At 39.9% G+C, this 26938-nt stretch overlaps 1 protein-coding gene across 2 annotated transcripts in view; it reads right to left on the bottom strand.

Annotated features, from left to right (window-relative positions):
- The window catches only part of MET (MET proto-oncogene, receptor tyrosine kinase), a 132885-nt gene that overhangs the window by 18488 nt on the left and 87459 nt on the right, over positions 1 to 26938 (bottom strand). The window contains exons 7-17 of one of the 2 annotated variants that reach the window (XM_066362534.1): positions 24944 to 25046; positions 24694 to 24830; positions 24097 to 24258; positions 23268 to 23367; positions 18868 to 19086; positions 11398 to 11544; positions 8840 to 8996; positions 8511 to 8651; positions 4383 to 4613; positions 2251 to 2331; positions 412 to 593 (exon numbers count right to left, since the gene is read on the bottom strand). In XM_066362534.1, the coding sequence (XP_066218631.1) occupies positions 412 to 593; positions 2251 to 2331; positions 4383 to 4613; positions 8511 to 8651; positions 8840 to 8996; positions 11398 to 11544; positions 18868 to 19086; positions 23268 to 23367; positions 24097 to 24258; positions 24694 to 24830; positions 24944 to 25046 (1660 nt within the window). The remainder of the gene's footprint in view (positions 1 to 411; positions 594 to 2250; positions 2332 to 4382; positions 4614 to 8510; positions 8652 to 8839; positions 8997 to 11397; positions 11545 to 18867; positions 19087 to 23267; positions 23368 to 24096; positions 24259 to 24693; positions 24831 to 24943; positions 25047 to 26938) is intronic. The other variant, XM_066362535.1, reaches the window with a different exon arrangement.

Below are 26938 nucleotides of genomic sequence, written 5' to 3'. Positions count from 1 at the left end.
GACTCTCCAGTAATTAATTCTTCAATATCGTTCCTTATAGAGCTAACAGTCCAAGTGGGCTGTGGCTAATTATGCCTCTACAGCTCCTGTGCTGTTTCTGGCACACAGTAGGCCCTCAAAGATGGCTGCAGCAAGGCTACATGGGGATGGTAGAGCAAGGCTGTTTGCAGGGAAGTGAAGAATCATTGCCCCTGGGGAAACCCCTCTAGGCCTCACTACATTCCCGCAAGGATAGAGACTTTTCAGGTGCCAGTGGACCAAATCAGCTTCTGTATACATTGGCATGGTGCCAACATCTTACATGTGCTTCTTTGGCTAAAAGGCTTTTTAAAAAGTTCAAACAGGCATATTTTGGAAGGCTGGCTGATTTAGGGCTAGTTCGTCAGTGAGGAAGCTTGGTAATATACTTACATGAGTCTCATTTCTAATGAAATTTCGAAGATCTCCATGTTTCATGTATGGTAGGACCACCAGGGGAGACCCCTCACTCCGAAGGCAGATTCCCAGGAGGGAGAGGACGTTGGGATGACTAAAATCTTTCATGATGATTCCTTCCGTCAGAAACTGGGAAACTTCTCCAATGTCCGTGATTCCTGTGAAAGCCAGCGTGAAGACGATGCTTTCATTACAGAACAATGGACACTCTCTGGTGTTCAGTAAGCAGAGCAACTGGGCAGTCATAGAAAACCCTAGGCCACCACCTTGTCCCAAGGTCTCATGCTCAGTGTTTCTACAATACATGCTCCTCAAGTCATCTTTTACACCTGTGTCTGTAAGGGAGGGTCTAGCAATCAGTTTGTCCCAGACAGAAAAAGGAGGGGAAAGCAGGTCAGTCCATTTCTGTGTGACTGTTCAGCGCAGGGATTGGCAACCTCTTTGTAGAGCCAGATATTAAATATTTTTTGGCTATGGTTTCTAAGTTTCTAATTATTTCTAGATCGAGATCCTGAGGGCTTGACATGAGTCAGCATTAATGAAGATGAACAACCTTTAATTTGTTAATCTAATATCAGTGTCTGTGGTGATATTCTTTTAAAAATGCAATGCATTCTGAAACCTGGTCCACAGAGATCTGTGCACACCAGGAAGAGAGAGTATTCTTGGTGTTAGGACTGTTCTTAGTACAGTTGGCAGTGGTCCTCTCTTGTGAGGCAAATTGATTGACAATCATACTTGATCCATCAGAGTGTGCAGTTAGGCTATATATAAACTGTCTTTTTAATTACCTCATGATCAGACTTCCAACAAAATCAACCATACAGAACACTGCTTAGCATGGAGATTTGTGTGTCAAAAAGGCATTTTGAAATAGTTCTGACAATAACATATCTTACAGGAAAATCCCTGAACTTGTGTGTTTAAAACTTATTGTTTCGATGTAAATTTGTAATACAGCTAGCTGGTTAACATTTTTTCAGGATACTGCAAATAATGAGCACAAATTTGGAAATTTAGAAAAGGCAAGCACACAGACTTGACATGTGAGACCCATCAACAAAGATGGAGCCAGGAAACACTAGTATGAGTAGTACATTGAGTTGAACAAGACAGTAATTCATGCCACAATTATGGTCATCAGTGAAGTCTTGGTTTACGTTTAAAAGCAGTGCTGGTTTTTTTGTTTTTTTTTAAAGAGTATGCATTCCATTTAAAAAAGAGTTTCTCAATAACTGCTAAACTTAAAAAAAAATCCCAGCATTAAAATGGGGGGGTGTGTGAAAACAAGATTCACTTGTTCAGGAAGTTCATTTACGTGGAATATCTCATTCTCCAAAAATGTGGCTAAATGAGGTATTAACACATTTACATTTTTTCAATTTTCTGCCAACGTATTTTTTGCCTGTTTGTCTTATTTCATTTTTTATCTTTTTGATGGAAGTGTGGTTAAAAAAATAATTATAGCAATGCCTCTGGGTAAAATGAGTCATTACTATTGTATGTGCCAACATGCTTCCAATACTTTCCATAAATGTCACTTGCAAAACAAGTATTACAAGCCAAACACAGTTAAATGATACTTAGCTCATCCAAGAACCTCATTTCTCCTCCACTCCAACTTATGAGGGCCCTTGGGAAAAATTTCTGAGGAAATATTTCAATAAGAATTTAGACCAAATTTTCAGGAACAGATCCTTAATTCCAGCAGTAGCTGATTTTCCACAAGGGGACGTGTAGATCAACATGTTATTATGAACTATCAGTTTGCAAACCGCAACAGTTTACTCCACTGTTAAAGGAAATGTAACTTACTATTCAAGGATTTCACAGCACAATGGATTTTCTTGTCATCATTGTCCAACAAAGTCCCATGGTACACACACCCAAAATGACCTACAGGAGAGAGGGGACTCGGTTAGTGTTGCATTGCTTTTCATTATGTAACATTTACTTTCTAAGTCCTTCATGATCTTCATTTCCTTTTTTTTTCTAAATGACTATTAGTACATTGTTTCTTCCACTTCATTGTATGTGTGCTTTTGTGAATACAGTGTAGGGAAAAAGTAGGTTTGCAGTTGTTAGTATGGAAAAGAATACAATCATTGATAAATAACAATGTAAGAACAAACTGTTTCATGTACTCACAACTGCAAACCTACTTTTGCCTTACCTTGTATATGTAGATGTGATACATTTTATCCAAAGATATAATGATTATTTAATACCTAGTAAAAGTAATGATTATTTAATACCTGGTAAAAATTTAGGTGGTGTAACTAATATAATAAAATATTCAACCATAGTGAAACCAGTAAAAACAGGAGTAACATCTGCCTCAAAAAACCCTATATTGTTTTTAAGGATCAAATAATATTTTTTAAATATGAAAATAAAGTGCTGCCTACATGAAAAGATACAATAAAATATTCTCCCTATGTTCCAATAAACTGAAATGAAATAAAAACGTTACTATTAGAAATAAAATCAGCATTATAGAATAAGGATTTCCCCCATTAGTCACCAGTTAATGTGCAATTCAGGTTGGCCCAAACTGGAGGGAAATTACCCAAATGAAGCACATTCACACTGAGTCACTTCATCCAGTTCTCGCTGGCTTTAGCCACATCACTTTCCCGATGTGGCCTTTTATCCAGTGGCAGTAATTTTACCCAGAGGTGCCAACCGTCTGATAGCTGTGTAAATCACTCATTAATGAATTCACTGCACCATCCAAGACTCCCTGAATGCCTCATGTGTGAGTGTCAGGCATTAGTCTGCCCTCCTCTAATGAAAAGATGAGTAAAATAAAACCTCCGATCTCAAGGACTCCCATTCTCTGAAGAACAACATATAAATAAGTTAATATTTATAGAATCATTATTGATTATTATTACATAAGAGAAATAATTGTCATTTAGCATCTTTCATGATAAAAATAAAAAAATTCTAATTTTACAGTGCAGAGAATTAGTACATAATTAGTGAGGCCACACATTCACAGTGGTATAATTAGTGGAATTTATAGGCTGGTAACAGAACTATAAATTACTCTGATGTGAAACATGTTTTTTACCAGTGAAGCCGCTCCCAGGGGAGGGAGCACGCTGAGAACTAAACCCTGGAGTGTGTGAACGAGGCCTGTGTGGACGCTGTCACAGGAAGGTGGGAAGGCCCCGTGGCCGCAAGGCACATCATCCCATCGGCATCTGCATCATGCCGGCAGGTGCCATCCTACCCCTCGCAGCACATATTAAATGAAAGGGATCAGAGGCCATTCAGTATTCGAGGTAAAAGCTTCTTAGAAAAAAGGGAAGAGAGGAGTTCATTTCCTGGATTCTGGTTGGTTTCTTGTCCTGATAAATATTTCCTTCAATATTGCATGCTAGCTATTATTGCTACTCTGCCTGACTTATTACAAACATTCATTCCTCTCTGTGTCAAGATATTGGAGTGCACTGGAGCTATGATATATGTTGTTTCAGACCAGGAGAATGCTATAAATTCCCTGTCTTCTGAAGCTGTGTGGCAGTGTACAGACCGCTATAAACCACGAATCCGTGGAGTCAGTCACCATGCGCAGAGTAAAGGAAGACTGGAAGGAACTAGGAGCGAAAATACTGGAACATAAAAGAATGATGTTTTAGAAGGAAGTAAATGGCACCTTTCAAGAGCTTATCGTAGCCATTCTGAAAAAGGTGAGGAAAGAACGTGCTTTATGTCTAGTATGTTTGGGATGTTATTAAAATGCCTCCATGGACAGGGACAAGTCCCCATGGGTGATATTTGCAGGCTTGTTTTTTCTGCAGAACAGAAATCAAGTGCACTTGTTATCACTGCTCTGTCCGTTGCTTTCACCATTGTCTAAACTCCTAATCTGCAAAGGCAGAAGATAAAACGCTTACTGGAAAATCGTATTGAACACAAAGCTGAGTGGAAATACTTACCTCGTCCTATGACTTCATTGAAATGCACAATGAGGCTACTGGGCCCAATGACTACGTGCTGGACAGCCTGCACCAGCTCTGGATTTAGAGCACTGAGGTCAATGTGGACAGTATTTTGCAGTAACGGGCTGGATATATCAGTGTCCCCACCATTTAGGATGGGGGACAGGTCCATCAGAGGATACTGCACTTGTCTGCATGATCCGTTCTGAGATGAGTTAGGAAACTGGTCTGCAAGATAAAGTAAAATTATTAGAAAACAATGGCAAAATCTCCCTTAGTGGGGACTGCAACAGGAGTAGCAAATCGAGTAAGAGAGCCTGGATTTTAAAATTAAAGAAATGATACTTTTATCACTGAGTGAGGCTAGGAAGAGCTTTTACGAAGGCTTTGGTTTAATAAAGATGGTAAGTTGGAAAAAATATATATATATACAAGCGTTTTAAAAAATGTTTATAAATTTTCTTTTAAGTAGACTAAGCATTAACTTTGACAGCTTGTTTATTCTTTTCATTTCCTTAGACATTTCTCTTTTTATATGTGATGAAAAGCCCTGCTTCAGGTTTACTTTTTTTTTTATAAATAAATTTTCAGGTTTACTTTTAATATACCATATTCTTAAGCATGGGAAGCCGCAAAAGTAGTCTGCCCTTTGAGTGACTAGTGTTTATTGATGGAATTAACTAGCAATGCTCATAACCTACATGGATTCCTGGCCAAGGAAAAGTGTATACAGTGAAATATTTTACTTACAACACACACACACACACACACATGTTTAGAAATATGTATTGGTGACATTTTCAGAAATGGAAGCGGTAGAGTTTCCACTGTGTGATGATGGCAGCAGATTTAACGTCGCTGCTAAGAGAAGGCAGATTAAAGCTGGGCTAGTGTGCTGTCCCCACTGCCTGGTTGAGGGCACTTGAGAAGGGATCAGTATTCCTTATAAACTGATATTTACAACCAAAGCCCTTTAAGAGCCTCAGGTAAGGTACTCTATGGCAAAGGAAGAGTTTTCATTTCAGGGGTAAGAAACTGTGGGATTGAGAATAAAATCCTTAATGCCAGGGAGGGCAGGGAAGCCACCAGTTGCCTTCTCTTTTCCACTGGGAATCCATGCATGTCATGGAGAGGGAGTCACAACCACAGCCACAGGTCTAAAGATAAACTAAGCAGGTGTTGACCTGCATAGTACAGAAGACGCGGAAGGGGGAGGCTCCCAGAGGGTCTCCGTTGGTACCAAAAGAGAATATTGTTTGTTAGCAAATGAAGAGGAAAACCAGAACTTGAGAGAGGAATATTAAAAAAAAGAAAAGGTTGATGATACTCTGTGTATTCCTAAGGATGTTTTGGTTGGTATTTTCCACATTAAACAGTTTGGGTAATACCAAAAGCCATTTGGCCAGAGCAGGTAATCTCAACAGCATTCCAGAAAGCTCCAGGGCCACCTACAGTCGCAGCAATCACTGTCTGGAAGTGAGGCAGACTGTGATTACCTGCAGGACACATTTAGAGCATCAGGGGAGGACTTGAAATGCTGGGTGGGTGGGAAGAAGAGGGCCAGCTGGCTGCAGGTGCCTCTGGGAGGAGAATGCAAATGAGCCCTTCCAAACTCAGTTCCTTCACCTTCGTGTCCCAAACCTTTGCACTTGAGATCAGGGCTCTAAATTCTCCCAGGTGTGGAGACTCAGGGAAAACCTTGGCGAAACACAAACATCCCCCAGCATGGAAATTCTTTTGACCCTGTGGTGAAGTTCAAACACGGACACAAACCATTTAGCCATGACTGTGTGATTCTGGTGTAACACCATGGAGAATTCTAGGTCTGCACGATAGACTAATAATGAAGAAGCTGTCTCTGCAGACGCAGACACAAGCTGTAGAGTGTCCCATAACTGTCATGAGCAGCTGCATGTGCATTTTCTTTATTGTCTCTGGATGACCCTCGTTTGCCTAATTTACCATATTCCCCCATGTATAAGACGCATCTGTTTTCTGAAAACTTTGGGGTCTAAAAACTGGGTGCATCTTATACAGTGGTTGTAGATTTTTTTACTTGCATTTCCTGCTTTTTTGCACTTGTTTTTGTGCTCACTGTTGAAGACAGTGATTCGTCATCAGACACAGATGAGGACAAGCTAACGGATGTGAGTTTTGATAGTGATGAGGAGTTATATGAATTTTAGGATGAATAAAACTTGAGTTCAATAACTATGTAATACTTTTTTTTCCCAAATTTTGGGCCCCAAAATTAAGGTGCATCTTATACATGGGGAAACACGGTACTTTCCATGTCTGCAAGGAGCAAGCTCAGTGTAGAAAAGAGGAGGGAACTTAAACTTCTCAGCAATGATGATGACAGAGGTTTGGTGAGTAACGAACCTGAAAGAAGATTGAGTAAACTCTTTTTTTTTAATTACTTGTGAATTTTAATGATTTTAGATTAGAGCTATTAGAGGTGAATATAAGACAATAATAGCTCTAAATTTCAAAACTATAAACTAGACTTGATTTGCTCATGTTATTAAGGGCATGGATTTTTTTTTAAAGGCAAATGAAGTCATGTTGGCAAGACAATATTTATGTGTATATCTACAGAACTAATATAAACTTCAAAAAATAAGAGGCAGTAAGTTGTTAAAAAAAAGTTAAAATGTTCAGTGCCTCATTGCCCTTCTACTTGTTTGAAGGAGCAACTTCTAAGTTTTCCAGTGTCTTCGATGGTCTGTGACTCATTTTATTTGTCCAATGGTAAATATTCAACCAGGGAAATCCTTCAATTTGACTCATGTCCTGTAACTTCTAAAGATAATGGGGCAGATACAATACAGACATTTTGCTTTTACCAGGAGATTTAAAATAAAACAATGTGAATGTGCGGGTTAACCTGACCATTATTAGATCTCGTGTTTTGTAAAGCAGATGATGCTAGCTCCTCCCTTTTAAAGAGCAGAAATGAAGGTTTCTATTGGATAAGACTAAAAATATGCCAAAGTCCTGGAATGCTGTAGGTAAAAGGCTGTGTACTAACACCTCACTGAGAATCCTTCAAAAAGGCACTGAAGGTATAATTTAAATACCTTCAGTTTTTAATGTTTGAGGATCAACATTTTCAGGTAAAAAAATGTAGCAATGCCAACCTATATTTAAATAAATATACTTTTTTTTGGTGACAGAGACAGAGAGAGGGACAGACAGGAAGGGAGAGAGATGAGAAGCATAAATTCTTCATTGCAGCTACTTAGTTGTTCAGTGATGCTTTCTCGTATGTGCCTTGACCAGGGAGCTACAGCAGAGCAAGTGACCCCTTGCTCAAGCCAGAGACCTTGGGTTCCAGCCAATGACCTTTGGGCTCAAGCCAACGACCATGGGGTCATGTCTATGATCCCATGCTCAAGCCAGCGACCTCATGCTCAAGCCCGGTGAGCCCGCACTCAAGCAAGTAACTTTGGGGTTTTGAACCTGAGTCCTCTGAGTCCCAATCCAATGCTCTACTCACTGCGCCACTGCCTGGTCAGGCAATAAATATACATTTTGTATCTTAACTTCTTGGTTGTTAAAGAGAGCTTCACAATTTCTTAACATTGCACTGAAGTGATAAACACCCACCTTACTTTTGCTCAAATGATTTTAAAATTAATCTTCTTGAAGTACAAAGATTAAGAAGTACAGATTGGCAGTTATAGAAAACAGTCACAAGGATGTCAAAGTACAGCATGGGGAGTACAGACAACGATATTGTAATGACTACATGGCGTCAGGTGAGTACGAGACATATTGGAAGGAACACTTTGTAAGTTATCTAAACGTCTAACCACTATGCTGTATACCTGAAACTAATATAATATTCAATGTCAACTGTAATTGAAAAATAATAATTAAGCTTTTTGTGAGAAAATACCTTAAAGAGTTTAAAAACCCAATATAATGTATAAATAAATTCATTTAAAAATGAGAGCCCTATAATTCTGTGTCAAGTTAAATATTTTCTTGGCCACAGAAGAGGTAAATACTTCTTTTATATTTTTATAAAAATACAAAAGCAAAACAAAAAATAAACAACAAGGCCATAACCCAATGAGGTATAGGTATAGGTATTTCTCAGAACAATAAACTGAAATATACCTTCCGGAAAAGTAGCTCGGTAGTCTACAGATTCACTTGAAACCATCTCTGTAGTTGGGCTTACACTTCGGGCACTTACAAGCCTATCCAAGTGTGGAGTGTGCACTCTGGCATCATAGCGTACTAATTCACCACCCAGATCTTAAAACAGAGAGAAAGAGCTTGTTAAAGACTTGGCTGTCACGGGTCCCAGCAGACCTTTACCGAGTGATAAGAATTCACGGGTTTTACGGATTGCATATACAACAGCACACATGCATCTACAATTTTAAACTGCAATGACTATATTCTAAGGTAATTACTTAAAATAAACAATTAAAAATTTGTACCTTTTATTTTCTTTCTCCTTTTCAGCCACAGGAAAAGTCCAAGTAATAATAAGAGTATTACTGATATTGTGACACCACCAGCAATCAGTCCTGTGAAATTCTGATCTGGCTGAACTATTACTTTTCCAAGGATGGTTGAAGAAACTGCTTGCTTCCACTGCAAATGACAGAGAAGGGCCAGAATTTAGCTGGCTATTGTAGATAGCCACAAAATACACTGCACAGGTGAATCGTGGTCTCTGTGGGCCCCAGCACTTCCTGTTCTGTAAGTGGCATGGTTGCCTTCAGAGGAATGGCATTCTTCAGTTCTGATTCAGTGTTTTAACAACTAGGGACTACTGATGTCTAGATACTTATATGATATTTAGTTGTGTGTACTTGTAACTAGGTACTAGGGATAAAAAGATCAATAAAGAGCATATGGCCCTGGCCTGTTGGCTCAGCGGTAAAGCGTCAGCCTGGTGTGTGGAAAGTCCCAGGTTTGATTCCTGGTTAGAGCATATAGGAAAAGTGGCCATCTGCTTCTCCACCTCCCCCCCCCCCCCAATTCCTCTCTCTTTCTCTTTCTCTCTCTCTCTCTCTTCCCCTCCCACAGCCATAGCTTAAATGGATCAAACAAGTTGGCCCTGGTACTGAGGATGGCTCCATAGCTTTGCCTCAGGTACTAAAATAGCTTGGTTGCCCAAGTAACAGAGCAGTGGTCCCAGATGGGCAGAGCATCACCACTTAGGGAGCTTGCTGGGTGGATCCTGGTTGGGGCGCATGCGGGAGTTTGTCTGACTCCCTGATTCTCAATAAGAAGAAAGAAAGAAAGAAAGAAAGAAAGAAAGAAAGAAAGAAAGAAAGAAAGAAAGAAAGAAAAAGGAAGAAAGAAAAAAAGATAGCTGCAGTCTTTGATCTCAAGGAACTGAAGTGTAAAAGGGAGATAAACACAAACATAGATGGTTACAAAACAATGTGATATGTCCCAGAGATGTATAAATAAATAGTAAGAAACTGACATAATAAGACCTTGCTTCTGTCCTAGAGGGTGGGAGAGAGGGCAAAGGAAACTTACCATAAGAAGTAAATAATCATTGTTATGGGATAATAAAGCCTTAACATAATTTGATATCAGTTTTGATACATTGAGGAAATCTTTGAAGTCCCTTCCAGCTCTAACACCGTATAATTTTTAGGATTTTATAGTCCTTCTAAATTCCAAACTCTGATCTCATAATTCAACCTTACATTTTCTAATTCTTTTCTGTAGTTTTCCATTTTATAACTTTTTAGAAGATCTCAGGAACCCTTTAGAAAGCACTCATTCTTAGATAAACAAAGTGTGGTCTCTCTATTCAATGGAATATTCAGCCTTAAACAGTAATGAAAAGTTCCGACACAAGCTTTAACTTGGATAAACCTTGAAAACATGCTAAGTAAAATAAGCCAGACGCAAAAAGACAAATACTGTATGATTCTGTTTCTATGACATATCTAGAATAGGCAAACCCATAAAGACAGAACACAGCTTAGAGGTTTCCAGCGGCTGGGGCAGAATAGTGACTGTGACAGAACCGCTGAATGGCCCCAGAATTTTATGTGGGGCCAAACTTGTCTAAAATATTAATAATGTAATACACCCTAAACCATTAAACTGTATACTTTAAATGTGTGAATTTTTCCGCAAAACTCTTCAAAAATAAAACGAATGCAAAAAAAAAAAAAAAAAAAATCATTCAGGTTATCTGATCTAGCTGTCTACATGAAGGAGTTTCTGCAAAATCATTTAATTTCTGTTCTACTCTGCCCAGTGTACATGTACATACTCTTTTACTTATGAGGGCCATGGATTTGAGAGCAGGGTGGAAGGCAGCAGTAGGAGACTCGGGCCTCCTAGGGTGCTGAGGGTGGGGGCAGGGTGATCTTGAACTCGTCCTTACATCTCCTGAGAAAGGAGCAGCTTTTGGCAAGAGTGTGGCATGACGCAGAGGAAGTGTGGCTGGGAAGGAGTCAGTGTAACAAACAACAACAACAACAAAACAAAAACAAAACCTTACGGCCAGGGCACACAGGAGAAGCGCCCATTTGCTTCTCCACCCCTCCGCCGCACTTTCCTCTCTGTCTCTCTCTTCCCCTCCCGCAGCCAAGGCTCCATTGGAGCAAAGATGGCCCGAGCGCTGGGGATGGCTCTGTGGCCTCTGCCCCAGGCGCTAGAGTGGCTCTGGTCGCAATATGGCGACGCCCAGGATGGGCAGAGCATCGCCCCCTGGTGGGCAGAGCGTCGCCCCATGGTGGGCGTGCCGGGTGGATCCCGGTCGGGCGCATGCGGGAGTCTGTCTGACTGTCTCTCCCCGTTTCCAGCTTCAGAAAAATGAAAAAAACAAAAAAAAAAAAAACAAAAAAAAACAAAACCTTACTCACAACTGTATTTCTAAAATAACAACCAAGAATCAAGCCTGAGCTGATGAGCCCAAGCCACTACACAAATGAGCTTTAATGATTTATTTTAAGCCTGCAAGTGACATAATTACACTAGCATCTTTATTTACATCATGAGAGGAATGCAGAAATCCCACCTCTATATTTAGCTCGCTGTTCAATTTCAGCAGGTCACTGGGGACCGTGCATAAAACAGCTTCTGCACGTGGGTCTATAGTCTCACAGCTCTTATTTCCAACTTTTAACACTTCACCTTTAACTGCTTCGGGGTCAATGTCATTTCCCTGGAAGAAGAAAAAAAAGAGGTTGTTAAGACTTCGCAGTTTGGCAGGAATGCTAACAATGGCAAAGGAACATAAATACACCGCGGCCAGGCACAGGATGCCCTGTTTATGCTGGTCACTCGCGCTGGGATCTGGACGGCTGGGAGAACGCCTGGCCCTTTCAGGGAACTAATTAGTCAGGAACCACAGCATCCAGCTTTCCTTTGAACTGGGTGCTAGAGGAAAGGAAGGAGCTTTGGGTCACATCCTTATGTCATCTTACGACCTTTTACCTATAATCACCTTGTGAATGTTTTCAGGGAGCACTACCGGCTGGCAAAAGGAAAGCAATTCGGAGTCAGCTGCTCTGCCTCCCACGGCCTGGTGCAGGGGAACCCACCTCACTGTTAGAATCGAAATGAGCAAGCTCCATAAAATACGGATGCCTCGAGAGACTCCGATATAATTCAGCTATGTGAATGTATTCCTTTTGTGTTTGGGTCAGTTTCTTTTCATTCTTCTTGCACAGTTAAAGCCTATACACAAATGAATTTGTTTTTAAAGAAATTCCTGTAAGATGCCACGAGAGCCTCATTATAGTTTGAGAGCATGGTTTATATTATTTTGAACAATTATATAGTTACACGAGGATTCAAAAAATTATTCAGTTGGACATATTTAGTTAACTGAAGTTACCATTAGGCATTTAATGAAATATTGATGCTTTGTTGAAGAAACCAATCATTAGCACGGGAAAGAAGGGAAAACGGGTACAATCTCTCATACCAACAATTAATGAGTGCAGTTATTTATTTAAGAGCAATTACTTGGAGGAAAGCTATATCAAAACATATTACTGTTTTCCTCAAGGACAAAGAGCAGCCAGGAATAACCGCAGAGCTGCTGCCCTGCTTCATGTGATCTCTGACACTCGGCAAACTGCTGTGACACACGTGGTCTCAAGTGGATCTTCACAGACTGGTAGGCCCGATAGGATGCCGGGGAAAGAAGGTGGAAGGCAATGCTTCCTTCCAGCATGAATCTGGAGTTTAAGGAAAAATAGATAGTATTGACAAACTCTCGCCTTAGAATATTTCTAGAGGCAGTGTGCACACTCCACTGAGCCGGGCGGCCACCCAGGGCAATTCTGCATGGAAGCACATTAATCTAATAGGTCTCTCTGGGGCTTCAACTGACAACTTGTTGGTTAGGTCTGAGAAGGGTGAAGCCACTCACATCGGAGGGAATTCAGGGAATGACAGAGAGAAAAGATTAAAGAGCCAGAGGACTTGATTTATGAGGGAATGACTAGAATGTGTCTGCTTGCTTAGTGACAAAGCCGGGGGAAGGGACGAACACACTGCATTTACGTTGCTGTGCTCCTCCAAGGCCCAGATCCCTTTGGATGTTCCATAAAGGGTTCCCTAAAACAAAACAGATCACACCATGCTACTGAACCCCATTTCCCTTGTGCCTACTAAGGAACGCATGACAAGCAGTGACATTCATATGAAATTACTATTAGCTTTATATGGTTAGTAATTATCTGAACAGTCTACAACCCAATATATTACCAGAGTAATACCAGCTTCCCAATGCTACGTAACAGAGGGGCCCAAGCCAGAAAAAATAGAAATAGATAGAGGCTACAATTATTATTATTATTATTATTATTATTTATTTATTTAATTTTTTTGGCGACGGAGAGAGTGAGTCAGAGAGAAGGACAGATAGGGACAGACAGGCAGGAAGGGAAAGAGATGAGAAGCATCAATTCTTTGCTGTGGCTCCTTTGTTGTTCATTGATTATTTTTTCATATGTGCCTTGACCGGGGGTGGGGGGCTACAGCATAGTGAGCGACCCCTTGCTTAAGCCAGCAACCTTGGGCTTTAAGCCAGCGACCTTTGGGCTCAAGCCAGTAACCATAAGGTCATGTCTATGATCCCACACTCAAGCCACTGACCCTGCGCTCAAGCTGGTGAGCTTGCACTCAAGCCAGTGATCTCAGGTTCTCAAACCTGGGTCCTCTGCGTCTCAGTCTGGTGCTCTACCCACTGCACCATTCATTGCCTGGTCAGGCTGAGGCTATGTTTTTTGTCACTTAAAATAAACATAACTTTATGAAGTTGTGAGAAAAAGATATATGTTTAGAACTTTTATTTTTTTTATTTTTGAAAATCTTTACTTATTAATTCTAGAGAGCAAGGAAGGGAGGGAGGAAGGGAGGAGGAGAGAGAAAGAGACACATCGATTTGTTGTTCTTATTTATGAGTTTACTGGTTGATTCTTTGGTTGATTTTTGGATGTGCCCTGATGGGTTGGGGGGCGGGGATCAAACCCACAATCTTGGCATATCAGGATGACACTCTAACCCAGTGGTAGTCAACCTGGTCCCTACCGCCCACTAGTGGGCGTTCCAGCTTTCATGGTGGGCGGTAGCGGAGCAACCAAAGTATAAATAAAAAGATAGATTTAACTATAGTAAGTTGTTTTATAAAGATTTATTCTGCCAAACTTAGTGAAAATCCAACATAAAGTATTTGGTAAATAATTATTAGTATATGCTTTAACTTGCTGTAACTCTGCTTTATAAATTTTATAAAGTAAAGTTACTTCCCTACTTTATAAATCCCCATTACTGTGGAACTGGTGGGCGGTTAGAAAATTTCACTACTAACAGAGATACAAAAGTGGGCGGTAGGTATAAAAAGGTTGACTACACCTGCTCTAACCAATTGAGCTCCCTGGCCAGGACTAGAACTTCTATTATTTAATTTTTCATTATTAATATTGTGTTATTAAATAGAAGGACACATTTACAAAATTGGCTCTGTTTTTTAGTCACTGAAATGGCAATATAAGTTTTTAAATAAAGCAACATAGAAGAAATTTTTTGGTCTTTAATCCCCTACACACATAGCAATTTAGAGGTATAAGTATCTCATTTTATCCTGTAAAGACATCTTCCTGAGGGAGGTATTATTGTTATTCCTGCTGTACACATTGAGAAATAAGATTCAAGAAAGAACTTGGTCATGAAGCAAATCAAATCCCGTTGGATACAAACTCTCCTTCCTTACCACCCACCTACTGTGTGTTAGGCACATTCTTTTTATTTAGAGTATAAAGATTCATAAGAGTTCCTCTCACTGTAATGTTAAAATGAATGCCTTCCTAAAGTGAAAACTACCTACACCCAATGTGTAAGATCAGGATGTTCCCTGTTCCCTGACCAGGTGTGACATGTTTCTAGCCTGAAGTCAGGCCCGGGACCCATATCTGATGCTGGTTACAGAACAGAGCAGATGGGAGTGGAATTGGGTAGGATCTGAAAAATAGCATTATAACAGAAGAGTCTTATAAGTTTTCATGCATCAAGGAGGCACAAGTCTGAGTCTGGTAAAGTTAGAGAAGGCTCGAGATTCGGGTTGGTAGGAAGACTCCGCCAGCCACAGTGAGGGAGGCTAGCAGCAGGAAACTGTGAGTTCGTGGTGGTGATGGCTGGGGGTGCGGAGAGATTTGTACTTTATCCAGAGGTTATGAGTCCCTTGGCATAGCAAACAGGCCGAAGAACCTCCACAGAAAGCTTCAAAACGGAGTCTGCAGAATGGTAATAGGTATTTGGGGAAAAAGTTCCCAGGTCATTTGAGAAAGCTTGGTGAACCAAAATTAAACTTGCTCCTTTACAGGTGCTGTCTATGTGTCCCGGAAGATTTTTTTTTTTTTTGTGACAGAGACAGAGAGAGAGAGTCAGAGAGAGGGACAGACAGGAATAGACAGGCAGGAATGGGGAGAGATGAGAAGCATCAATTCTTCATTGAGGCTCCTTTAGTTGTTCATTGACTATTTTCTCATATGTGCCTTGACTGGGGTGGGGGTGGGGCTACAGCAGAGCAAGTGACCCTTTGCTCAAGCCAGCAATCTTGGGCTTTAAGCCAGAGACTTTTGGGCTCAAGCCAGCAACCATGGGATCATGTTTATGATCCTATGCTCAAGCCAGCGACCTAGCGCTAAAGCTGGTGAGCCTGTGCTCAAGCTGGATGAGTCCACGCTCAAACCTGCGACTTTGGGGTTTTGAACCTGGGTCCTCTACATCCCAGTCTGATGCTCTATCCTCTGTGCCACAGCCTGGTCAGGCAGATGATTTGATTTTTTTTTTTAACAGAATGCATATTAGCATGCACAGCACAGGGCAATACTAGTTTATGAGCAACATTAGTAAGAATAGATCTTGACACTGGGCCAAATGACTTAGAAAAGAGCCCTTCACCACCATCCTGTCTAGAGACAGAACCGGCCTCACAGGAGTTGTGGCTGGGGCTGGGCCTACAGTTGCAGGTAAAATTGTCAGGAGGGGGCAGACAATCTCTGGCTGGCTCCGAAGGCAGATAGACTGGGTTAGTTCAGAACTGTGCTCCCTTTCAGATCCTTCTGACACCAAGACACTGACCCAGGTCCCTTCCTGACCTCCCAACCTTTGTCCCTGTGCTTGTAACGTCATAGCCCAAGTCTCCGCTCCCTGCCTTAGCTGAGCCTCCTGTCTTGTTTTCCCCACTTTGGCTGACTGCACCAGGCTGGACCGCGTGGAAGCATCTCTCTAACCTTATACACCAGGTGCTCCAGCATGAGACAGTCTCCAGGGCGGGCCAGACACTGCTCTAGAATCAAACACTGTACTTCCTTCTCTAGGACCATAAAACATGCTCATCCACAGAGTCATGTAATAAGATAAGAACTGATTTTTAGATATTGGTGAAGAGTTTAGGGCTATTTCACTTAGAGAACTATACAGATAGGATAGAAAATTACAATTGTAAAAGGTATTTTGGTATACACTAAATAAAAGTTAATATGAAAAGGATTGTAATTTATTGGGAAGAAGACAAAATTTGGAGACAAGAAAGTTGGGTATGAGTCCTAGTTCTGCCATCTGTCTCCCCTCCCCCACCAGGTAACCCAAGACAAATCACCTAATCTTTTTGAACCTCTATTTACTTAACTGTAAACAGGGACAATCATAACTGATGCTCCAAACCACACAGCGCACATGAATCTCGGATAAAATAATGTATGTCAGAGTACTGTGTTAACTAAAATGCCTCACAAAAGTGAGCTGCCTTTGACATAAACATGGTGCCCCAAGGGGTATTCCCAAAGAGATGTCTACTTGTGATGATCACTGCTCACCATTGGTGCTGGCTGACTGAAGCCTTGCTCATAAACCTCACACACACTGTGGGGTTCTGATCTGCTCCAAGGAGCGAGTGACCCTTGGTCTCTATTACATTCTCTGGATCCCAACTTGGCTGACCCTCTTCACCATGGTGGTCACCAGGCCAACTGCTGACTGAGGCAATTCGCACAGCTAAGGCTTGGAATTATCACAATCTCTTTTTAGCCAAGGAATTCTTGCATGCGTGGCTGCCTGAGTGGGAACTCTTCCTGGCAAGAGAAAAGAATAAACCACTGCACACATGATTCTGCACAGTGGACAGTGCGTCCACTGATGGACGTAGATGCACTTCCCACTCACGTTGTGAATGGTAACTGAACAAGCACAACATGAAATCAAGTGGCATCCCTTATTTTGATAAAGAGTCCATGGCTTGTCCATAAGAGATCTTTTCTTTTCTAAGGCCTGGCTGTCCTCTGCTTCTGCCCTAAGAGAGGCAGAAGTTTTAATGTGCTCAACCCTATTGATTGATAAGGGGTTAAGTCTTGTACCTGAGATATCTTCTCCTACATAAGGAAGATGAAGTATGGGAAAAGACTGGATCGTGATACCAAAACAGTCCTCTTACCGTGACCCCTTCCCCCAGATGGCCACTCTGTGACAGGCCAGGTGCTACATACTTGTTAGAGGAAGGAGTCATTCTGCATAGAAGCAAGAGAAGAAAGTGTTTTGTGCCTGTTTCCAGAGACCCTTTGGATCAGGCTGGGAATAGCACTGAAAGGCTGAGGATGATATCAAATCAGATTTTTCTTGGTCCAACAATTTTATAGGACACTGAAAAATAGGTATTTAATTTATAGAAAAAGAAGTTTTCTTTATATAAAACTGTGCTTGGAAGGGTAGATAAAGAACCATTTATCTCTAATCCTTCCACCGTAGATACAGAAATAGAAAAATAGACTTTATCTGGGCAAAAAATATTTGCAAATAAACTCTTGTTTTCATCAAGAAAAAACCAAATAGAGTCTTTCAAATAGCAAACACAGTAATTGTAGCAAGCAAAAGATTACATTAGATTAGTTTTATTGGATTAAAAAGAAGAAATAAAAGTCTTTTCTCCCTTTGTAAAACTAATTAAAAAAGCAGATGAAAGAACTTTGCTGTAGTAAACACGTCGTTCATTGAAGCAGGCTTCCATTTAATTTCATGCTGGGCTTGCTTAATTATTGCACAAAACACAATTGCGAGATTAGTAAACTTGTACGAGTATTAACGTGTGCATGGGTTTGGCTGGAGATAAAACCTTGTTGAAAAAAAAGAAAATTTCAGGAGAAATGTGTAGTTACTTAAATGAAGATGATCTCTGAGAACTTGTATTATACTTAAACAAGAACTATCCAATTCTATTATTTGTGTTTGTTCACATTTGCCTCCAGGCTATCTTTTAGGGAAGAAATCTGATGGTCTAAAAAACAACATGTTGAAGGAGATCTTGCTGTTTTGGGTGAAAGGCCATCATTGTGCCTGTTTTGTTACTATTTGATGTAAAAATGACTGAGCCCACATACAAGAGTTGCACTCTAGTCATTATTTCATCACTTTTCAAACCACTTAACTTTTCTGGGCTTCAGTATCCTTTGTTTGCAATAGGCTGGGTTAGGCAAGATGATCTGTTACTGTTATTCTCCAATTAAATTATAGTTAGAGGCTAAGAAACCCATCCCCATTTGTAAATCAGCTCTGCAATGACTATACCCAGACACAAAACTCCAAGTACTTCAAGGAAGTCCAGAACTACAACCGATGCACCTACTTTTGTGGCTCTTCCCTTTTATCTTATAATGAGCTCACTTCAGTATCCAGGAAAAGACACACATAATATTGGAGGATAATACATCACAGACAGACTATTTAATGGATCTGTTTCCCACATTTGCTACTTTTTAATGGACGCACAAGAAACAGTTGTTAAATGCTTCATTAGGAAGCTAGTCCTTGATTATACTTACCTTTTAGTCCTGTGTCAAAAAAAACATTTGTTTTTCAGAGCTTAGATTTTTGTTGATGTAGTGTAAGATAATGACCCATAAGCACAACAATTCTACTTACATAGCTATGAAGTCAATTAAGTGCAAGTGATGATTTAAGAGTCATTTAAAGCATTTCTTACCTTAATTTCCAGGACATTTTCATTGCCTACTGAGACCATCACTGGCTTTTCAAAAGGCTTAAACACAGGATTATGCACATAAATGAGATCGAAGTATTTGGAATGGATCCCATCTAACATGAAGAAGGCTTTCGTTTTCAGGGGGAGCTGCAGGTTCAGCTGTTGCAGGGAGGGGGTCGTACAGCAGATGATCTCTAAGTTAGAGCGCCGCCGACAGGCCTGTAGTGAGACATAGTCACCCACCATTCACGGAATCTGGCTTGACAACCTCATAGCAACTTCCACATTTCACTGTTTCAGACAATCAAGTGAAAGACATAATTTTTGAAAAACGTCAGCGTTCAACTTTGTAATGTTGAAGAACACATTTCTGGAAACACTACAGATGCAAAATTTTCTAAACAATCTAATCTTCAGAGAAACGCAGGGCTTTACCTGCTGGAAAACTGCATATATCTGAAGCCGGCTCACCCTCCATCACTTTGTTTTTTTTACAGAGACAGGGCAGTCTCCGGGAAGGACTCTCTCTTGTTATGAAACAGCTCGGGCAGCGTGGATGCTGAACTGGGTGCCACCAGCAGTCCTTAGTCACACCCCAGCTTTAAATCCAGCTCTGAGAATCAGGGCAAAACCCTTACTTGGACACTCAGTTTCCTCATTTAGGAAGTTATGATGAAAACGTCACTAACAATGTGTGATATTATATGGTAAAGTGTTTTGTCAGTAGCCAAGTGCCCTATGGTTCATGTTATAATTAACAATGTAGTTAGGTCATTTTACTAGTGTGCTTTAAGCTAGCAATTACTGAGTGCCAGGTTCCGGGCAAAATACTTTCAAGATTGGTTTTGTTTAGTTCCCACAATAATCTTATGAGGTAGGTACTCTGATCTCCCACATTTTATTTATTTATTTATTTATTTATTTATTTATTTATTTATTTATTTATTTATTTATATTTTTCTGAAGCTGGAAACGGGGAGACAGTCAGACTCCCGCATGCGCCCCACCAGGATCCACCTGGCACGCCCACCAGGGGGCGACGCTCTGCCCACCAGGGGGCGTCGCTCTGTTGCAACCAGAGCCACTCTAGCGCCTGAGGCAGAGGCCATAGAGCCATCCTCAGTGCCTGGGCCATCTTTGCTCCAATGGAGCCCTGGCTGCAGTAGGGGAAGAGAGAGACAGAGAGGAAGGAGAGGAGGAGGGGTGGAGAAGCAGATGGGCGCCTCTCCTGTGTGCCCTGGCTGGGAATCGAACCCAGGACTTCTGCACGCCAGGCCGACGCTCTACCACTGAGCCAACTGCCCAGGGCCTCCCACATTTTAAAAATGAAGAAGCTGAATTTTTCAAGTGTACCCGATCAGACAAGGTCACATAGCTTTGAGCGGCAGAGTAAGGAACATCAACCCCAGGCTACTGGCTCCGAAACTCCCCGTTTTGGCGTCCAGGCTACCCACACTGCTTCTCGCCCGCTCTGCAGGCTGGCTGGTAAACCTTTTCCTATGCTCTTTTACAAAGGCTAGCTATTATTACTTCACGCCCTTTCACCTCTCATTGCAAATCTTCCTCTTTGGAATTCTGATTTATGGAAGTTTGGAAAATGTAGCTTCCTCCTGATTGTGCCTAGATTATACCAGCAACACAAAGTGGCACATTTAAGGTTAGACAGTTGCGTTTTTTTCCCCAAGGAAAAGACAAACAAGCAACAACATCCCTCAGATTTCCTTTTCTCTGACAAGTACACTTGGAGATAAAACAATTACTTATGCCTGCAGTAGAAAAAGGACTCAGGATATACATAAAAAGCACAAATAAAATTGGGTATTCTTATTTTCTCTTAAAAATAATTTAAAAAATTATCCTACATTAAAAGCATATTCTGTAAGCAGGTAAAAAAAAACCTGATACATAAATATAATGTAAGTAAAATCATTTAATATTATAACAAATTCATATTATAATGCTGAAAACAATTAATTTATTCCTATCACCCTGAAAAATGGAAATGAACAACTTCCTGCTATCATAATAAGTCTCTATATAACAACAAGAAGTTTGAAAACTATACAATAAACTGCTGGCTTTGGAGACATAATATACATTAACAAGTAAATACACATTTTGTTTGAGAGGGTGATTAGTATTTTTATTTTTAAAAATTTGAGTCTATTGGACTTAAAGTTATTCTGGCTGGATCAATATATCTAAATCAGACCTAAGAGTTTTTATTTGTTAAATAATGAACTGGTTCAATTAGTCATGATCAGCTTCAAATTCTATCAGCAGCAGAGAACAGGGAAGGAATGCGTCTCTTTATGAAGTAGTTTTCACAAACAGTAGTCAAACAGATTCACTGAATTTTTCATTCTTGTCTAATTCTAATGCATGGTTCTACTGTACTGGTAATATATTTGTGGCTAAAACAACAGAAGTTTACACTTCCATATATGTAAACAGGTAGAATTTTTATCTTCTACCATTGTTTGAATCTTCCTTGGGATATTGCCACTCTTATTTTATACAACTAGTAGTTTTTTTTATTAAGTATTTGGTCACGAACGAAGAAAGCTGAGGAGTTCTATCTGCTATGATAACGCTGGCGAGAGAGAAGGAAAGGCATTTAGCCATATTTTAATAACAGGTTTGCTGTAAATTAGATAAACTAAAAATTTCTCAGATTTCGACTTTAAAAATTCACATGCTAACACCAAAGAAGGTTACTGTTATTCTTATTTGGATAATAGTGTTATATTTGGTTGTGGAGAATTGATGTCTTTTCAATTAATAGCAGCAGTATTCTAACTTAGTTTGTGCAAAGCTCTCTACTTCATAGGTGACTCCCTGGAGTACAATCTCTCAGGAATATGATAAGAATTTAATAATACTCTTTAGAGGTGACGCAATGTGGCTGATTGAGAAGGTCAAGCAAATCTCATTTGAGGTGACCTTATATTTGGAGATTTGGCTTGACATTTTTAGCCTCAAATTGGTTTTTATAATTAGAGAACACTGTGGCCTTAGTCTTCAAGACATATTGGATGGGTAATCTAAAAGAAAGTGCGATAATTCAATCTATCACCTGCCCAATCAAGACCCTGCTTAGGAGGGGGCACTGAGAACTTCCATTCTAAGTGAGTACACAAGCCCAGCTGGATTATGGTATTTTATATTAGAGAAAGCAACAAAAATATGAAATCCCTATAAATAACTCCAACTTTCCTAAGGTGTAAACTAAGATTACCATTTTAATGTGACCTATATAAATTGTTAGAGCACAAAACAGGCCAATCATTTTTAAGGAGACATTCAGCTAAATTTTGATTAATCTTACAAATAAAAGAAGGAAAGGTGGAGAAATACCAAAGAGCATACACACTCTAGGACATAAGTATTTCAATGCTCTTTCTCATCACTTGATAATGTTCTGACAAAGGGATGTGCAGAATGGTAAAGAGTGAATGTCAGAAAACATTGTGTGCCTGCCACTTTGACACAGATGATACTGCAAGATTGGAGCCTTCACCCATGGGTTTTTATTTATTCATTTTAGAGAGAGGAGAGAAAGAAACAGAGAGAGAGAAGGGCGGGAGCAGGAAGCATCAACTCCCATATGTGCCTTGACCGGGTGAGCCTAGGGTTTCGAACCAGCGAACTCAGCGTTCCAGGTCGATGCTTTATCCACTGCACCACCACAGGTCAGGCCCACTCATGGGTTTTATTAGAGCAAAAGGGTTGATGTTCTCAAAAGGGGAGAGGAGGGGGAAAGCTGTGAAATGAATGTTTGTGTCCCCTCATTCATATGTTGAAACCCTAATCTCCAATGAGACAGTATATGAAGGACCTTTGGGAGGTAATTAAGTTGTGAAGAAGTTCTCATTCGTGCCCTGATAAGAAAAGACACAAGCGAGCTTCTTCCCTCTTTCCCTCTACTCCTCATGAGAGGTTACGAGGAGATGGCTCTCTACAAATGAGGAAAAGCGCCTGCCCCAACATCCAGATCTGCTGGCACCTTGATCTTAAACCTCCCAGCCTCCTGAACTGTGAAATAAATGTTTGCTGTTTAAACCACCCAGTCTGAGGTATTTTTGGTATAGTACCCTCACTGAGGCAGGAAATGGTAGTCTATATTTGTAATGACCGTCTTGAAAAACACTGACTGCCTCAAATTGGTAATCATCTCTTGTGTCTAAACATTATGTGTGTGTGTGTGTATTTTTTTCTTTCTTTACAATGTGAGGCCAATACTAGATAATTTTAGTTTTTGAATAAAGAACACTATTGGACCACACTGCAAGGGTTTTAGCAAACATTTAGAGAAACTGAAATGTCCTATGAACCATGACAGTCAGTGGGAGAGGCAGGGACGCAGAAATTGAAGCACAGCTCTCCCTCGAAGGACTTACCACAGTGAAGTTCCTTCCCGCTTCACGCACGCTTATGACCATCCTCAGGACACTCACTGAATTCAGGTTTTTCCCAACACCTGTTATTGTGCTCCCGCCACTGGCAAAATAAAATAGAAAAGTAGCAATATTCAGAGGTTCTTCCCCTACCAAGTATTTCAAGAGAGAAGTTCAATGAAATCACATGTAGTGATTGCAGCCACAGCCAACGTCAAATGAAAAGTTCAGTAGTAATGGTTCTTTGGGAACAATTTATTTAACCTGAAAATATTTTTAAAATGCATTTGTCTTTTTATTTACCAAATATGCAAGAGAAATTTTTTTCTCTGCAGAAAAAAAAAATACAGCAAAGAATAAACTTAACTATTGTTGCTAGACTGACAGAATGAATGGAAACAAGGCAGACTGAAGTGGGTCTGAGGAGACTGATCAGAAGGGACTAATGCAGGGAAAGGCTGTGTGCAAAGCAGGCAGGAGACAAGTGCACTGAGGAAGGGGGGAAGTGAAGGGGATTCCACGTCCAAGCACTGAGGTTTGTATAGAACAGACATGTACATAATATAAGTGCATAAATACTATGTTGCCACATTAAACTGTTTTACTGAAATCCATTCAAAATGTAACAGAACAGGATAAAATGTTTCTTGGCATAAACTACCACTGATAAACTCAAGCTGCATTCAGAACAAGAATGCAGTTTTTACACCTGAATTGGAAGGCAATACAATAGCTTCAAAGATAAAGTTAAAACCGCAATTCTATTCGACTCGACAGTCAAGTTGCCATTATATTCCTTATTTTCTTATTCTCATCAGAAAGTTTTACTTACCTAATAAAAGATTTGGTTGGATGAATTTCATAGACAATGGGGTCTTCTTGGTAACTGAATTTGTCAGTCTCTCTGTTGGCTAAGTCAATTTTCAATTTAATAGGAAACTCAGATGGAGAGGTCTGGGCAGGCGTATAACATTCAAGAATACTGTCTGACACACTGTACCAAGAAAACAACAACAACAAAAAATGAAGAAAACGAACTTAGCCAGTAAAGATACACATATTTTAAAATTATATCCATAAATCAAAAGGATCTCACTTGATGCCTCCTAAGTAGGAATTCCCTGATGTGGTCTAGAAAAAAAGCTCTTTCTAATCTAGGTTGTTTACATTTGACTAGATCCCAAATTTTGTCTTGTTTGAGCAAGGCATCCTTGACTTCAAACATTTAGGATTTTAAGCAATTATCAAGGTATCCTTTTGGTATTTGAAAAAGTAAGCTGTTCCAACTGAAGACGCGAAAATATAACTTCTTTCTAAAAGTAATCTCTTAGTTTTTTTTCCACAGAAAATTTTTTTTTCATGATTTGTTAGATGTAGATATTAATTGTACATCACTGAGGCAACAACAACAAAAATAAATTTACAACACCTTTTTAAAGTACAGGTTTTCCCACCAATTGAAATGTGTCTAGAATTCCCACTGTTTAGGTACTTTCCAGTTAAAGTAAGTAAAGTGCCACCAGTCTGAGGACCGTAACTTGGAGAAATACTTGTTATTATAGGATCCTGATGAGAGACAAAAACAAAAAAGCAAAGTAACTTGTTAATTTTATAACTCTAAATAGATTAGGTAACAATTAAATATCCTGTTTCATGAGAAAAGTAATGCTTAGACGTACCACATAAGAAAATGGGCTATATTGTGCTGTTCCTCGACCGCTCGAAATAATTATAGACATATTGAAATGCTCATTCACTGTAGGACCAGCTTTGCATTTTAACCTGAGAAAACAAACAAAGAAAGAAACAAACACACAAACACATGATGTTTAATTTGTTATAAATCCAAAGGAGGCATTTCTGGTCTGACTGTTTGGTATGAAGGGACATGAACTGACTGACTACTCTGACTAGGGAGCAGTTTTGTGTTAAGTATTAAAAATAGAAGTATAATTCTATTTCCACACTATTATACTAACTTTATGTTGACTGTATTATATTATTTATACAAACAAAATAAGAAATGTTAAAACTTATCAATGCAGAATTCATCAATTGAAAAGTTCATAATAATCTTTAATCCTATAAAATTGTAGGCATAATGATTGGGATAGTTAACGAAGAGTATTTCAACAGCATATAAAACAATGGCTAATTATAAATAAGCCAAATCTCTTCTTCAAAGTATGTCAACAGGTATAGTTCTGTGACTACAATTGTCACTTATTTATTTAAATTACTTAAAAAAAACAATTGAACTGTGATAGGTTTTCCAGAGGATTATTTTTGAATAATCTTATATCCTAAAAAATCATAAATATAATGTTTTATTAAATAACTTCTTAAAAAAGAGAATGAATTCTTTCACCTTTACAGGCTCTAATTTATAATGCAATGAGTTGCAATGAGGAATACTTTACACGGTAAATTTCCAGAATGAGTTTGTTTGGTCATCAAGCTAAACAAGTATGACTTTAATGGATGTTTCAGTCTCAATAAAATGAATAGATTTAGACCTCTGTGTAATCCTGAAAGAAATCCTACTAGGTATAGAATAACCACTTGATAGACTATGTTCAACCACAAAACTTTAAATGTCTGGTTGTCATTACTACATGCTAACTATTCTTGTTCATTTATGGGATTCAGATCTTACAGAAGGTTCATGTAGAATATAGTAGAACAAGCCCAGGTCTTGCATCAGAAAAACTGAACTTGAAGGCCTATTCAGCTCTTACTCTCTGGATTACCTCTATTAAGCTACACTCCACCTCTCTGAACTGCAGAAACTACATCTGAAAAATAGAAATGGTATCGTTATCCCCCAGGATTGGGGAATGGCTAAGTGAGATACACACTGCATATTACAATGCCAATAATGAGTCCAAAGAATGAGTCTCAGACATGTGATTCAGCTGCTCTACTATGTCTCAGAGGTTTAGAAAGTGAATTTAGAGTAGAGGGTACATATTGAGTCATTTACTGATTTTTATCAAAAATGCCTATGATTAAATCAGGCTTTAAAGATGGGGCAACTCCAACCAGTACTTTTAAATCTACCCAATTTCTGAAGAGTTGTTACAAAAACAACTTAAAACTCCCAAATGCTGGATTGTTCTTTTTTCCTCCTAGGTAATGTCACCTTTCTCCCTTCTTAATCCTGGTAGCAAGTAAGATTAAAAAATACAAAACAAGGCCCTGGCTGGTTGACTCAGCAGTAGAGCGTCGGCCTGGCGTGCGGGGCACCCGGGTTCGATTCCCGGCCAGGGCACATAGGAGAAGCGCCCATTTGCTTCTCCACCCCCCCTCCTTCCTCTCTGTCTCACTCTTCCCCTCCCGCAGCCAAGGCTCCATTGGAGCAAAGATGGCCAGGGCGCTGGGGATGGCTCCTTGGCCTCTGCCCCAGGCACTAGAGTGGCTCTGGCCGCGGCAGAGTGACGCCCCGGAGGGGCGGAGCATCGCCCCCTGGTGGGCAGAGCTTCGCCCCTGGTGGGCGTGCCGGGTGGATCCTGGTCGGGCGCATGCGGGAGTCTGTCTGACTGTCTCTCCCCGTTTCCAGCTTCAGAAAAATACAAAAAAACAAAAACAAAAAACAAACAAACAAACAAAAAAAGAAAAAATACAAAACAAAGCAAATCCACAATGGATGTGACAGACAGGGTTTTTTTTTAATT

The sequence above is a fragment of the Saccopteryx leptura genome, chromosome 2, assembly GCF_036850995.1.
Source record: "Saccopteryx leptura isolate mSacLep1 chromosome 2, mSacLep1_pri_phased_curated, whole genome shotgun sequence".
NCBI lineage: Eukaryota > Metazoa > Chordata > Mammalia > Chiroptera > Emballonuridae > Saccopteryx > Saccopteryx leptura.
This window is presented reverse-complemented; position numbering and strand designations above follow the sequence as displayed.